The 16,185-nt window shown below is 39.0% G+C and overlaps 2 protein-coding genes across 3 annotated transcripts; one reads left to right on the plus strand and one right to left on the minus strand.

Annotated features, from left to right (window-relative positions):
• Positions 1 to 2,859: 2,859 nt before the first annotated feature.
• Positions 2,860 to 11,977, minus strand: LOC134331636 (trace amine-associated receptor 13c-like). Of its 2 annotated transcripts, XM_063013128.1 has the most exons (4): positions 6,815 to 7,064; positions 6,553 to 6,733; positions 4,554 to 4,875; positions 2,860 to 4,144 (listed from the first exon to the last, which is right to left on the minus strand). In XM_063013128.1, the coding sequence occupies exons 3-4, from the start codon at positions 4,804 to 4,806 to the stop codon at positions 3,270 to 3,272; spliced, it is 1,128 nt and encodes a 375-aa protein (XP_062869198.1). In that variant the 5' UTR covers positions 4,807 to 4,875; positions 6,553 to 6,733; positions 6,815 to 7,064; the 3' UTR covers positions 2,860 to 3,269. The 2 variants fall into 2 exon arrangements, with proteins under 2 accessions (XP_062869198.1, XP_062869199.1); XM_063013129.1 differs by lacking the exons at positions 6,553 to 6,733; positions 6,815 to 7,064 and adding an exon at positions 11,919 to 11,977.
• A 1,784-nt stretch (positions 11,978 to 13,761) lies between these two features.
• hp (haptoglobin) lies at positions 13,762 to 15,904 on the plus strand. The gene is made up of 4 exons (XM_063012608.1): positions 13,762 to 13,865; positions 14,200 to 14,258; positions 14,746 to 15,032; positions 15,298 to 15,904. Exons 1-4 carry the CDS (start codon positions 13,858 to 13,860, stop codon positions 15,817 to 15,819), a joined length of 876 nt encoding a protein of 291 aa, XP_062868678.1. The 5' UTR covers positions 13,762 to 13,857; the 3' UTR covers positions 15,820 to 15,904.
• Positions 15,905 to 16,185: the final 281 nt, after the last annotated feature.

Consider the following 16,185-nt stretch of genomic DNA (forward strand, 5'->3'; position numbering starts at 1 on the left):
TTACTACAGAACCATCTATACTGTTTGTGTTGCCAAATCCACTCAGATTCATTTATTTTCCTCTTTGATTTTACGCTGCACATCAGCTCACAAACTTTGATCACTCGCTACTTGTTGACGTGCATTTTTGGACGTGGTATCATTAAACCATTGGTCACTTCTCGCGTTTGTTCTCGTGACTAAACGTAGAGAAGCTCACCTGCGATTCCAGTTGGTGATGAATCGTGTAGTGTGAAACCCCCGATCGCCGATCAGTCGTGTAGTGTGAAATATACACCGACTGAAAGACTCCCGAGTGCAAAAGATTCAGTCGTGTAGTGTGAACTGTACAGCGACCTGACGACTGGGAAAGTCGTGTAGTGTGAACTGTACAGCGACCTGACGACTGGGAAAGTCGTGTAGTGTGAACTTGGCATAACATGGAATAAGGAGGCCATCATACTAAGTAAAATGACCTCACATAACTCTTTACACCACATATGTATGTTGTGGTTTAGTGTACAATAAATGTATTAAAAAAAAAAAAAACTTATAAAACTTTTTTTTAAAAACCTAAGAAGTTAATGTAAATGTTTAACTTCAACTCTGTCTGTGTGCTGGAGCAGTTTCATGCCCAGAGAAATGAAGGGAAAATCCTTCGTAAAAAAAAAAGACGTAATCAGATTAAGTAAAGATACTTTATAGGTGGGTGGATGTTACTATTGCTGGCACAGAATATGTAGGACGTGAACTAGATGTGCAGCTCTGTCTGATGGCATTAGTACGGTGGCCGAGAAGTGCAAAACAAATTTACATTTCAGAAAACAAAATTACAAAAAAACAAAAACAAATTTACAACAAAAGCAAAAACAAATTTACAAGTGCTCGGGTACCCAGTGTTTGTAAATTTGTTTTGGCATATGTAAAAGTGTTTCAGCACTTGTAAATTTATTTTCGGCATATGTAATTTTGTTTTCTAAAATGTATATTTGTTTTGCACTTCCCGGCCGCACATATTTGACGGAAAAGGCAGGGACAATAAACCGGAAGTGCGTGTTGCTTACCTGCTGTCAATCAAACTGTTTCTCAGCGATAAAGTGAACGGAGTTTGTGATGGTGACGATAAACAAGGTTTTGTCTAGTTTGTGGAAATCATTTTATCCAGTTGACCCGCTATTGTTTTTCTTGTGGAAAGTTTTGTGCAGATGTTTAGACGTGGCGTGTGCATCTCTATCTACCGTCCGCTCTTCTAAACATCTAAGGAATTCCCACAAGAACAACAAAAGCGAAATAATGAAAATAATTAACACAAAATGGACAAAACATTGTTTATTAGGGACGGAACATTTGATACCGAGGCTTTAAAACTTGTTTCACTTTTGTAACAGTGGACTCAGTGTATCGGAGCTTATATTAAAGCAGCATGTACGGGACTGATGAAGCTTTGTGCTGTGTTTTATCTCACTCACTATATAAGAGACAATCAAACCAGGGTTACCCACCGTCCTGTAACATACACAATCCTTCTTTATCTGGAGACTAAACACCGCGTTCAGTACTGAACTGATACAGGACGCTTTGTTCCGTATTTTTATCAATGGGAGACGGTGTGGTGTATGAAACAGAAGGAAACTGCTGCTTAATTCATTATATTAAATAGTGTTCACTTTTATTCTTAGTAACGTGACATAACCTGTTTAATACACCGCTATATGTGTAGCACAGTGGGCGGAGTGCGTTGTTTTGCCTAAAATATGGTTCTGACTTATTATTATAAAGAATGAAAATAATAAATGTTAAACACCATAAATAAAACCTTTGTTCTCATGACTGTGTAAGGTCCCCCCCTGCTGCTATAACCAGCGCACACACACCGTTACTAAGAATAAAAGTGAACACTACTTAATATAATTCCCTCAGTCTCCCACTGATAAAAATACGGAACAAAGCGTCCTGTATCAGTTCAGTACTGAACGCGGTGTTTAGTCTCCAGATAAAGAAGGATTGTGTATGTTACAGGACGGTGGGTAACCCTGGTTTGATTGTCTCTTATATAGTGAGTGAGATAAAACACAGCGCCAAAGCTTCATCAGTCCCGCACATGCTGCTTTAATATAAGCTCCGATACACTGAGTCCAGTGTTACAAAAGTGAAACAAGTTTTAAAGCCTCGGTATCAAATGTTCCGTCCCTAATAAACAATGTTTTGTCCATTTTGTGTTAATTATTTTCATTATTTCGCTTTTGTTGTTCTTGTGGGAATTCCTTAGATGTTTAGAAGAGCGGACGGTAAATAGAGATGCACACGCCACGTCTAAACATCTGCACAAAACTTTCCACAAGAAAAACAATAGCGGGTCAACTGGATAAAATGATTTCCACAAACTAGACAAAACCTTGTTTATCGTCACCATCACAAACTCCGTTCACTTTATCGCTGAGAAACAGTTTGATTGACAGCAGGTAAGCAACACGCACTTCCGGTTTATTGTCCCTGCCTTTTCCGTCAAATATGTGCGGCCGGGAAGTGCAAAACAAATATACATTTTAGAAAACAAAATTACATATGCCGAAAATAAATTTACAAGTGCTGAAACACTTTTACATATGCCAAAACAAATTTACAAACACTGGGTACCCGAGCACTTGTAAATTTGTTTTTGCTTTTGTTGTAAATTTGTTTTTGTTTTTTTGTAATTTTGTTTTCTGAAATGTAAATTTGTTTTGCACTTCTCGGCCACCGTACATTAGCATCAGTAAGTGCACATGGTAAAAACTTTTAAATATTTAATAAATGTGACATCATCAACCCATAAATGATGAAAATAAAAGTGCTAAATAAGAACTACAGCAAAGTACTCTCAAAAGTATTTTCTATCATTTAATACATCCCTGACTTGAACATGCACATTTTGTATGAAATAGGCATTGCCATGCGCATTTTTGGGAACGGTTCTATGGTTTTGATTTATCTGTCTATGTAAAGCATTTTTGATCAAGATAAAATTTAATCTGTGCCAAAAAACATTTATTAATTACTGAAAGTAATGTGCAATTTCCTACTTACACTTCTGACACTAACATATGTTGATGGCATGAGAAATTTGACATATTTTAACAATAAATATAAATACAAATTTCTTGCCATTTGTATGACAGTTCCCACATCAAATCCCACATCTCACTAAAAAAAAAAAAAAACTCTCTGTGATAAATATACAGTTCCTATGTGATTGTGGTCAGTAGTATAGAGGTAGCGTAGCTTTGTGCCTGGTCCTCTGCTGGTGCATGCTAGCTCTTTTCAGAGTGTGGTGGTGAATGATCCTTGTGGAAAAGAAGACTGACCCCTTTCCTAAAGCGATGGTCCCTCATGCTGTAGATGATTACATTACAGCAGCTATTACCTGCTAGGATCCAAAAGGCGAAGAAGGAGAAGTTGCACCAGGTGTAGCCTACCACATTACCCAGCACAAAGACAGCAATAGGTGAGAAGCAGGCGGTAAATGCAAAGGTAAGGATGCCGATGGTCTTTGCTGCCTTAATGTCTGAAAATGAGGGTCTGTGGGTGCAGCTGCCTGCATTAGCTTCAAGTCTTTCACCGCCCTCTGAGAGGAGCTTTCGCCTACGGGTGTTTTGGCAGATGCTGGTAAAAGATAGAATGTTTACAGCCAAAGTACCAACCAACAGTATGAAGTCAAAGGCTGGAAATAGCAGCAAAATGTTGAAGTCATCAGGAACCTGAAGGCCAACAATAATTAGGACATAGTTACACATTCGGCTACACTCATTGTACGCCAAAGTAAGCTTTTTGCTTAGGACGAGGGGTGCCACAGCCAGCACAAAGCTGCCAGTCCACGAGGCAAAGATCAGGAGCAGTGTCCGTCTCCGGGTCACCAGTGTGTCCTTGTGTAACGGCCATAAAATAGCTACACTACGCTCCAGCGTCATAAGAAAGATGGTGCTGATAGAGACAAAAGTACTCCCCGCAAACACTGGACCAATCAGCATGCAGGGCTGCCAAGGGCTAGAAAGGTCATCTGTTAAGATAGTCGGTCCACCGTGGTACCATACAGGAGGAGTGCTGGTCACCATGATGGATATCTCGGTGTAAACAGAAAATGGCACCACCACAATTCCAACCATCATATCTGCTATGGCCAGAGATACTGTAAAACAAGGGTACCAATATATACACAGTGTTATTCACTTACCTTTCACTAGGTAAACCAGCAACTATGTATTACTTTACAAGAATATAGCCTACCCCTTTGTGAGGTCTACTGGTGTGATTCAGACTTTCCACAGTTAAAATGAAATCAAAAAGCAATTTTTAATGCTATATAATGCTATATACTGTATTACCTATGCATAACACAAAATATAAGCACATAAACTGCACACACAAAACAGTCTAAATGTGATCTCATGGAAACCTAACAGAAATTAAAGCAGAAACAACATTAGTATTTCAACCCTTATCCCAGATCCTAAATCCTAAAGTGCCCTCTTTTGGACCTTAACTCATACTGCAGGCCCTTATTAACACCAGGATTAAAGACTTGTAACTTTGAGTACCTTTGAGGTAGCCCTGTGGTGTTCGGGATTGTCGGGTCTGCATGAAAACTGACAGTGTGACCACGTTGCCCACAACGATGGCAAAGGCCAGGCTGACCATGAACACTACAGTCAGGGTACGGTTCAGTAGTCCACAACAGCACAGGGAACAGAAAGGCTCAACAGAGCGACCAACTTCTGGAGATCCAGCCGCTGTGTGATTAGAGGTTGGAATTGCGAATTCTGCCCCCCAGGTCAAACTGATGTTAGCCATGGATGTGGTTCACTGTTGAACTTCTAACCAGGGGTAAAGGCGAGTCCTGAGTAAATGTCTACCTGAGGCCTGTTGAATAAAAAGAAAAACACGTTTTTCACCAGTACTAAGCAAATGCATTATTTTTGTCATTGTTAGTTTAATAATAAAGAATTAATGTAATAATAGGGAATGTTGGAGTCTCATGCTATAATCTGCACTGTTGACATCTTATTATTAATGATTTTTTTTGTATATTTAAACATTAACCACTTCTTCTGTGTTTTTTCTATTACTCTGAGATATTCTTACGTGACACCCTTCACCATCCTGATGTTTGTTTGTTTGTTTATTGGGATTTTAACATCATGTTTTACACTTTTGTTACATTCATGACAGGAACTGTAGTTACTGTAATTACACAAAATTCATCAGTTCACAAGGTTATATCGAACACAGTCCTGGACAATTTGGTATCTCCAATTTACCTCACTTGCTCGTCTTTGGACTGTGGGAGGAAACCGGAGCTCCCAGAGAAAACCCACACAGACATGGGGAGAACATGCAAACTCCACACAGAAAGACCCTGGACCGCCTCACCTGGGGATCGAACCCAGGACCTTCTTGCTGTGAGGCGACAGTGCTACCCACCGAGCCGCCCCACCATCCTCATGCTGAAACCTGTAGGTTCAAGGCTGCTATGTGTTGGGAATCTGTAGTAACTGCACTCACAATGTCCAGATCTCACTAACACATTTTATTCAAACTAAAAGATGATAAAAATTCTTCACTTCAATAACTTTAGTTAGAAATAGTTTTATTTATACATATCTAGTATGTTTTATTAACTCAAATTATTGGGTCTTGTTGTTTTTACAGAAGTCAGATGTTTACATACACTTGTAAGGAACGTCCTGGCAAAACAGTGGGGAAAGAGGCAAGTTTACATTTTTACATTTACAATTTCTGCATTTAGCAGATGCTCTTATCCAGAGCGACTTACAGAAGTGCTTCCATAGTAAACATTTCATTTCTCAAGTTTTAACAACAGTCAAAGAACACAAATCTGCTGAAACCTGTTAGAACCAAAGTGTGGGTTTTTTTTGTTTTTTTTTGGGAAATGGAAACAATTTTTTAGTAAATAAGTACAAGTCAGCTTAAGTGCTTAATAAGAAGGTGGGTTTTTAATCGTTTTTTAAAGACAGCAAGAGACTCAGATGTTCGGACAGACAGAGGAAGTTCATTCCACCACTTGGGTGCTAGAACAGAGAAGAGCCTTGATGCTTGTCTTCCTTTAGTCCTGGGTGGAGGCTCAAGTTGAGCGAGACTAGTGGCTCGGAGGTTGTGTGGTACAGAGCGGGGTTTAATTAGACCACGAAGGTAGCTTGGGGCTGGTCCATTTTTGGCTTTGTAGGTGAGCATCAGTGTTTTAAACTGAATGCATGCAGCTACAGGAAGCCAGTGAAGAGAACGCAGCAGTGGGGTGATGTGGCAGTGTTTGGGCTGGTTAAAAACCAGACGGGCAGCTGCATTTTGAATGAGCTGCAAGGGTTTAATAGTGGACATGGGAGCTCCTGCCAGGAGGGAGTTGCAGTAGTCCAACCGTGAGATTACAAGTGATTGGACCAGAATCTGGGTAGCTTCCCTGGAGAGAAATGGTCGAATCTTCCTGATGTTGTACAGGAGGAACCGGCACGATCTTGTCATGTTGGCTATATAAGGAGAGAAGGTCAGCTGGTTATCCAGGACAACACCAAGGCTTCTTACCTTATCAGATGGTCTGATCTGGGAGTCATCAAGAGAAATGACTAGGTCCTGGGTTGGAGACTGATCTCCGGGAATGAGCAACATCTCTGTCTTGCTGGGATTAAGTTGTAGATGATGAGCTGACATCCATTGTGAGATATCTCGCAGACATGCTGAGATGCGAGCTGAGACTTGAGTGTGTCTGAAGGAGGAAATGACAGAACTAGCTGAGTGTCATCTGCATAGGAGTGGTAGGAGAAGCCATGGGAGGCTATGACCTTACCCAGAGAGCGGGTGTAGATAGAGAAAAGAAGTGGGCCAAGTACAGAGCCCTGAGGAACACCGGTTGAGAGAGTGCATGGGGGAGTTATGGATCCCCTCCATGACACTTGGTAGGAGCGCCCTTCGAGGTAGGAGGCCATCCATTGCCACGCTGAACCTGTTACTCCAAGGTTGGAGAGAGTGGACAAGAGAATGCTGTGATTCACTGTGTCGAAGGCTGCAGAGAGGTCAAGAAGAATGAGGACCGATGACAGTTTGGCTGCTTTGGCTGCATGAAGCTTCTCAGTAACAGCTACAAGTGCTGTTTCTGTAGAATGCGCTGCCTTGAAACCAGACTGGTACAGATCGTGGAGGTCATTCTGAGTAAGAAAGGAAGATAGTTGGTTATAGACAGCACGTTCAAGAATTTTGGATAGAAAAGAGAGGAGTGAGACAGGTCTGTAGTTGTTAATGTCTGTAGTGTCTAGTGTAGGTTTCTTAAGAAGGGGAATGACCTGAGCCTTCTTAAAAGCAGTAGGGACAACACCTGATGTCAGGGAGTTGTTGATGATGGGTGTGATGAAGGGGATTAGGTCCTGTGAGATGTCTTTGAGGATGGTGGATGGTATAGGGTCGAGTGTGCATGTGGTGGGATTGCTGGATGAGAGGAGCTGTGTAACCTCATCCATGGTGAGTGGGGTGAAGCTGGTGAGTGTGTTGGTGGGTTGAGGGTCAGTTGAAAGTGGGTCAGTCGGAGAGAAGGATTGATTGATTTTGTCAATCTTGTCCTGAAAGAATGTTGCAAAGTCAGTAGCAGTGAGAGAGGCAGATGGGGAGGAGGTGGAGGGTTCAGAAGAGAGGAAAAGATAGCATGAAGCTTACGTGGGTCAGCAGCAGATTGTTCAAGTTTGGCTTTGTAAAAAGATGTTTTTGCAGCAGTCACGCCAGATGAGAACCTGGACAGCAGATCGTGGTAGGAGTGGAGATCAACACCGAGCGTTTACCACTTTACATCACCTTCCTATTTAATTGCATTTTTAATTAATAATTGTTGCAGTTTTGGGTATAAAGTTTGTTCTCATCAAGGGGATGTTTTCTGGTTTTCCACTTCATAAAATGCCATACATTTCTAAATAGAAACAGATCAGGAGTGTAACATATAATCAAGTTGGTCATTTCAAACAAAACAGGTTCAAGGGAATCAACATGCACCAGGGCATAGGTGTATGTAAACATTTCACTGTACAAAATGCCACTAACACATCTCATCCAATAACATTCTTGTATTTCCATAAATGGCTATTTTGGCTGGGTAAAGCATCTTTTGCTTACTGTTTGTTTTACACTTGTGAGAGTAAGAATGAAGGTGGTACAAACAAAATAAGTGCCAGACCGTGATGTGGAAAAAGTTTATACAAGGCTTTGCTTACAGATGTAAACACTCATATTCACTGAGTTAATTTTAGCCAAGTCTGAAGGCAGTGTTTTCAATACATGGTAGGAATGGCTGGAAGAAGAACCTCATGTCATTGCCAGAAGCAAGGTTAAAACACTGCTGTCAGGCAGTGCACTAAAGCTGAGGGTCACTTGTAATTAAGGCATAGTTGGCACAGGGTCCTCAAGCCTGAGGTACCATCACTTTAATGACTTACACTTGAGAGGATTTTTTTGTCATATCTCAAAAACACTTTTTTGCTGTTTTAACTGGCACTCCAAATCTCCAAATAGTTCTATTTCAAAACCTTTCAAACAGCAAAAAACATGACCCACTCCTGAGAGTTCTATGTGAAAACTACAAAAGAGGTCCTAAGAAAAATGTTTCAAAGTTTTAAAGATTCCTAGATAAGACTTTTTAAATGATATACTACTATTATATATACAAAAGTAATCACCCTGATTGCTCTCTGTTTTTTAGATATTTGTCACATGGGTAGAACTCCCCATATAGGTTGTGGTTGGGAAACACCTACATACACCAGCCCTGTTCACACATAGCAGGTATATGACTAGTGACAAGTTTCAGTGAGCTTGTGCCCACATAGATTTCTGGTTAGGCTATTAAAAATGAAACATGATGTGGTTGCCTACCATTCTACTTTTATACTTTCTGAGATGCTTTTCTGCTTACCACAGTAAAATGGTTATTTGTTATCTGTCAGCTCAAACCAGTTTGGCCATTCTCCTCTGACCTTCTTCATCAATGCAAAATTGCCACTTACTAGATTTTTTTACAATTCTGTCTAAACTCTATAGACCGCTGTGCAAGAAATTCCAGGAAATCACCCATTTTTTTGCAGACCTGATTGTCTGTCTGGCACCAACAACCATGTCACTCAGATCACAGTTGTTAAAATTGAAATGGATCCACCGAAAATTATTAACCATCCCACTATTAACCATGCTGTGGTGTAGATACCAGTTAGTTAGGTCTAGCTTCTAGTAGGGTTCATGTAAATTGTGACCAGTCAACAAGAACCTATTTAGGTGGAAAGAACCCTTTGAAGCAGCCAAGAGCATAATGTTATATGTACAAGCAGATTAAAGGTAACCAGCAGGATACTGGTTCACTTTTGGGACCCTGAGCAAGGTGCTTCACCCCTAATTGCTTGCATTTTATTGTTACTTTGGATAAAACTGTTCACCAACCAAAGAACTCTTTAAAAGAAAAACAAAAACAAAGATATATGCACAATGAAATGAATCTTCCCAGCATAAAAGTAATATTCTGAGGTAGCAGAAGTCTTACCAGCATTTTCTGGCCAATGGGAAAAATGCCACATGCTTCTGCCATGTGAAAGGTCATATATCCTGCTGACAACTGCTAACACAGTATGTACGAGTCCGGTAATGATGTGGTGGTAAATCCAGGGTCAATCCGGCCATCATGCATTTTTGTGATGATGCATGCAGTGCTTCCCATGCACAGATCATCTTAAATGCATCAGTAGTCTTTAAAACTTCCCTGCTTACAGCAAGGACTACCCCTCCCTCATCATCTTCATCAAATTTCTCTATCTTTCTCTCTCTCTTCCTTGGTACCTTGCTTAACCCTCCCTTGACTGTTTCATCCAATGGACTTCCTCTGCTGCATTCATCTGAAATGCCTCTGATTGTGCCAATTTTACTGCCTATGCTATGCTGCCCACAGCTTCCTTTTGTCCGTTGACTGCTTTCTAAAGTGTGCCACTTTGCCTTTAACTGTTTTTTTTTTCCTTGGATATGTTGTTAATGTTGTTAAGATTTTCTCGGCATTTTCCACCCCTAGCTGTCTATCCTATCATGCTCTATTCTTTTGACACTAACCAACAACAGCTATCTAGTGCTACAGTTGCAATCAAAATTATTGAACCCCCATTGCAAATTAGGTTTATTAGCAAAATGTACAAATTTTCAGCTGTTCGCAATAAACCAAACAAGAACAGTTTTAAAGCAACTAATATAACAAGCGGTTTCTCAAATTCAACACAAAATGCCACTTTTAATGCCTACTGCAGTCTTAGAATTATGTAACCCTTTAACGAAAAGCATCTTTAATACTCAGTAGAGACCCTTTTGCTGTTATGACCTGCTGCAAATGTAATGCATAGCCAGACACCAGCTTCTGTAGCTTCCTGAAGAATCTTAGCCCACTTCTCATGGGCAATGGCCTTTAGTTCACTGATATTCTGAGTTAGTGTACAGTAACCGCCTTATTCAAATCCCACCAAAGATTTTTTATGAGTTTCTGATTACATACATACATACACTACCTAAATTTGTTACTGGTTGGTTAAATAACCAAGTTGCAATTATCATTTTTACTCTTGATAATAAGTGTATTAAATTAATTGGAAAATGTACATAAATTAGACATAATACATTAGAAAATTAGAAAATTTATTACAGTATGTTTATACCTATTATTTAATCATTGAGTGTGAAAATAGAAAGAAATTCAGGTTCATGTCTAAGATTAGATCCATGTTGTAAATTAATCTCTGTATGTGTAGCCAGTAATATCCACATATAGAACATGCAGGTCATCATTATAAACAATGGAAAAACAGACGTCCTCAATAAGTACTAAATGCATGAGAAAGTACAATGTTAGATAAGTCATACAGACATTTTATAAACACATCCTCACCAAAAAGACACCTTGAGGTTAAACACAAAACATGCTGTAAAACAAACTAAGCCAGTGTAACACTTAAAAACCCATGAAGGTTTTACATGGCACTTTAAACTCTCTTAGTTGGTAATAAAGGCTTTTGATTATAATTGTTCCAAACCATGACATATTCAACATCTCTCATAGAAGTTAATTTATTTGAAAAGAATAATCATTATAAATAGTAATACTGTAAAAAGCTTTAAAACAGACATCTTCAATTATTTTAAAAAGAACACATTTTACACTGCCCCTGTCCCAGAATTTTGTGTAATGTGTTGCAGACTTTAAGTTAGGAATTGGAATATATGTATACACTTGATCAGATAAAATATTAAATATTGAATTTAAAAATAGAACTGAATTATGCCCAATACATCTATGATTTAGTTAAATGATTTGCTGAAGCTAAGCTATAGCTATTAGTGTTACTTAGTAACCAGTGAAGCAATTAGTGAAGCAATTCAGGTATAATCAAAAACATGCTGCTATCAGATAACAACACAGAATGCTTTTTAACCAATTACACTGCATGGTCAATACTGTTTGTCCCTATTGGCAGGCTTGTTCATGCAACATTAAGCACAATGCAGTATTTTCATACAGCAGAGTTTCAGTAGAGTCTTGTAAATGTGGCCTTAGCTCAGCCTTCTTGGAAAATATACCTTGCATTAGCAAAATGCCACCTACAATAAACCTACAATCTGTACAAACAAAGAATACAGTATATACACATCTTTAACCAGCAGCTAAGCAACAGAGAAAAGCAGAACCATGAAAACACTTTTGTAATGTAATGTTGAGTTTGCAATTTGAGTTCATATGTTATACAGTATAGAAAAGAGTTACCAAGCTATTATCAAGTATTTAAAATAATTAATTTAGATAAACTCTAGCTAAAAAACTGTATCTAAACGACATACCAAAACTAAGTGAAAATAGCTATGGATAGGTAATACATAGGAGACAAACCTACCTAGACATCACCAGTTTAGTAAAGTTGATAAGCCAAGAAACTGATTTATTGTCTGTGTTCAGAAGAATGCTGATTGCCACTGTTTGGCCCTTAAGCAAGGCTCTCTCACATTTTGCTAGCATTGCACATGGACACAATTGTAAGTCACTTTAGATAAAAAAAAAATCTGTTAAAAAACATACATAAAAATGTAAAAATCTGTTGGCATGGTCAGCAATTGTGGTTCCATTACACAAGTATCTGGACACCTGACCATGAGCTTGTTGGAAATTCCATTTTCAAAAAGAATTAGTAATTAAATAGACCGACCTCCATGTGATCTCACTAAGTGGCTTCTCACTTTGAAGTATGTCAGTGTGAATTTGTGTCCATTCATTCAAAGAGCACTTGTATGTCTGGGCACTGATGAAAACTTCAACTGATAATTCAGTTTGTTCCAAAGCTGTTCAGTGGGGTTGAGGTCAGGGCTTTCTGCAGGCTATATTGTGATGTCTTGCCTTGCTTTCATATTGTAATATTATATTTTTGTTAAACCTATAAAGACAAATAATTTACCAGTAACCACCATATGTGTAGTAAACTAAATTACTACACAGTCATTCATATGAACAAGTTTTATTTTTTAGTCTTTTGATACCTGATGGACAGTTTATGTAAGTTTTTTTATGTGTTTTTTTTTCACTGTAAGATGACAAAGCAGTGGTCTTTGCCCCTGAATCTTTTTTTATGCAGTGGGACGTACCTGTAACCTTCACAAATGTTGACACGCTGATGCAATGTTAATGTCTGACTCATAACCATTTAGAAACTTTGTAACCTTTGCTTTGCTTTGTGCTGTTTTATTAAAAAAAACACCAAGGAATAGAACATCGTGAGTCAAGTTTTATATTTAAACTGGCCATAAGGTTTGGTTTCATGATACTGCACGATGGTATGGAGAAACTTATAAAGAGTTTTTCCAGAGCAGAACCAATCTCTTGAGTCCTGATGGTGAGGCTCAAAGTAACAGAACTTTGAATGACTGCCTTTCAAGCAGTGTCCTGCTGTACCAAATATAATGTTCAGTTAGTGCATTACCAATGGTATGGTTACACACTGTGTATCATATAAAAGATGGTTTAGAATGCAGCCACACAGCCAAGAGCCCATCTTCCTTAAACACAAGCATGCCAAACTTCGTTCAATGTGAAATGCTGTGGGGCTGAAAATTTGATTGAAGGAATTGTATAGTATTATTGAAAACAGACTGTAAAACACCAAACACAGAATCCTTTTTTGTGTTGATAGTTTTTCTGCAGGTATGCTGTTGTCATGCACCCAGAGACATTGCCTTTCCTAAATACAAACATAACAGACTTTTGTAGCAAGTGTGGAGTTGAGAAGTGAACAGTTAGTTGTGGCGCACACGTACATCAAACAGGCATTATGACAACTGACAGGTGAGGTGAAGGGGTCAAGGCTCATTGATGCACGTGGGGAAGCTACTGTAGCTCACATTGCTGAAGAAGTTAATGCTGGTTCTGATAGAAAGGTGTCAGAATACACAGTGCGTTGCAGTTGCAAGGCTGATTTGGCAGCAGAAGGGGGACCAACACAATATTAGGAAGGTGGTCATAATGTTATGCCTGATCAGTGTATATTCTAAAGTTGCAACTCATTGTAACACACCACTTTAATATAATTTTTAGACTCTGATGAATCCTGTCCCTAATGTTAAACACTTGGCTCTGTTCTCCAGAGTGGACCATGTCCAAAACTATTTGCCCTGCCAGGCAGAAGATTCTCAGATTGTGAAATCTGTGAATCAGCAGTACATGTTTTCGGGGAAAGAGGGGGTTTAGTAGGTATAAATATTTAGAGCCACAGGCCTGAACTTTAGAATCTGCTGACTATCACAATAGATAATTCAGAGAAAACTTTGCTGTTAAAAAGACTCATCATGAAGAGGTATGTTCGCATTTTCACTGTAACTTGTTTGTAATAATTGAGACTTTGATCTGGGTTCCCCAGGGTTCCCTTCAATAATTTCCTTCGGGATAAATAAAGTATCTATCTATCTATCTATCTATCTATCTATCTATCTATCTATCTATCTATCTATCTATCTATCTATCTATCTATCTATCTATCTATCTATCTATCTATCTATCTATCTAATCTAATCTAATCTAATCTAATCTATCAGACACTGTATGCAGTTCCAGTATTCTTAGCTGCACAACCAATCAGCACTAGTTATGTCTGTACTGTGTAACTGCTTATGTGCTATTGTTCTGCCCAGGTTCTCTGTAGCAGTGCTTCTCTTAGCTTCGGTGATCTACATCTCAGAATCAATAAAAGGTAACTAATCTAAATTATTACTTAATACAACAATAAAGGAACAGAAAAAATATGGTATGAGAAAAGTGTGTTACTGGGAAGTTTAGTATTATCAAGCTTTCACAGAAATACCACTGGAGCTGGATTCATTGTCACTATATCACTAAAATAATGTGGACACCTTATTTTTACAAAATTCGTAATATGCTTCAATGTTTGTGACAACAGCTTTTTATTCCCACCACAAAGCAAGGTCTGTAAAGACTCTAAGGGACTGAAGGCGATTGGGTTATTAATGCAACAAGGTGGGCAGTTGTCCACATACTTGGCCATATAGTGTATAAATTTGCATGGTTAATAGGATGACAGTAAGGTTGCTTTGACTTATATGTAAAGGAGGAAATCTCACCTGTAATCTGATTATTGGTCATGATAAATACTGTGATACTAAGTGACATGCTACACACCATTAGTTGGTGATGTCAACTTTATTGATTTTGGCTCACAGAAAATAAGGATGAGGCTTTGAGGACCAGACGTATGGTGGGGGGGTTCCTGACACGCAGCCACGTACCCTGGCAGGCTCTGGTGTATATTACTGAAGAAATGCAGGATGGAGGTTTCGGTGGAGGAGCACTGATTGCTCCCCAGTGGGTCCTGACTTCTGGCCGAAATTTGTTTGCTAGGAAGACACAAAAAGATACCAAGGACAAAGAACCACTTATCCCGAAAGTTTACCTGGGTATCACCCGTCGCTCTGATGCTGGTCCTTCTACTGAAGTGGCAGTTGAAAAGGTAAATACACAGACAGGTCATCTAATACAAAGCAATAAACAATGGATTGGTGGCTACTTCTTTGAAATTACTCAGTATTTTAAAAATACCTTAATTACATTTTTGTGAAAGCTGGAAATTAAAAATTCATTATTATCTTTTGACCATATGTTTATACATGTCAGTGACCTCATTATGGTCAGCTGGGCTGGGGACCAAAATTAATCTGTAAATAAAATCTTTATTCTATACATTTTACTCAAAAAAAACCTTTTATCCACTACAGGTATTCCTCCACCCTGGCTTCCAGAACACCTCCAACTTTGAAAATGACCTTGCACTGATACAGCTAAAGGAGCCAGTTACTTTTAGTCACACCGTCTTCCCAATCCCTTTACCTGAGAATGGGGAGAAGCAAGAAGAAACTGCAGGAGAGATGGGCATTATTACAGGGTGGGGCATGGGGGCTCTTCTCACACCCGCCGAAAAACTGAAGTACCTCTCCCTTCCGATTGATTATTGTTTAGAATCATACAATAAATTCTGCACAAAACGCAGTGAATTTAAAGAAAATGTTTGCTATGGAGATGCAGGTGGAGCCCTGGCCTTCCTTGACCCCAAAACCAACCGGGTCTATGCTGCTGGTATCCTCTCTTATGACAAGACATGCAGTGTAGAGGAGCATGCTGTTTATATGAAGATCTCGCACTACCTGCCCTGGATTCACAGTGTCATGAGGGGTGACTCCGAACAGTTTTCCTCCCTCCGGGCCTCAATTATGAACAGAATGTATGCAAATCAACCCTAGATTATTCATTTTCTGCTTTTGTATTATATGTTGGTAAATGAATATCACATCTGCATATCAATAAATAAATATATCCCAAAGATGACTTGACTTTTGCAAAAAAGAATTGTAATGTAGTTTACTTTGTGTGTACGCTATACTCTCAAAAATAACAGCCTCCACTCCTCCACATTCCACATGATTTTGAACATTCAGTCAAAAAGCATTTTTAATGTCAGACACTAATGTTGGACAAGATGGCCTGGCTTCCAATTGATGTGGTAATTAATTCAATAGGTGTTCAATCGTTCTGATATCAGGGTTGTCTCATTTCATTGGTGTGTTTTTTAATGTGAATGAATGATTCATTGCACCTGTCAAGACATA

Source organism: Trichomycterus rosablanca, chromosome 17, assembly GCF_030014385.1.
Source record: "Trichomycterus rosablanca isolate fTriRos1 chromosome 17, fTriRos1.hap1, whole genome shotgun sequence".
Lineage (NCBI taxonomy): Eukaryota > Metazoa > Chordata > Actinopteri > Siluriformes > Trichomycteridae > Trichomycterus > Trichomycterus rosablanca.

What these genes read in the sequence shown, in the direction of transcription:
- hp (XM_063012608.1), top strand. An exon ending in CATCTCAGAATCAATAAAAG is followed by an intron (nt 14,259 to 14,745) that starts GTAACTAATCTA and finishes TTTGGCTCACAG; the next exon opens with AAAATAAGGATGAGGCTTTG. An exon ending in CTGAAGTGGCAGTTGAAAAG is followed by an intron (nt 15,033 to 15,297) that starts GTAAATACACAG and finishes TATCCACTACAG; the next exon opens with GTATTCCTCCACCCTGGCTT.
- LOC134331636 (XM_063013129.1), bottom strand. Translation starts at nt 4,806, where the DNA reads ATGGCTAACATCAGTTTGACCTGGGGGGCAGAATTCGCAATTCCAACC. An exon ending in ACCACAGGGCTACCTCAAAG is followed by an intron (nt 4,145 to 4,553) that starts GTACTCAAAGTT and finishes CTTGTTTTACAG; the next exon opens with TATCTCTGGCCATAGCAGAT.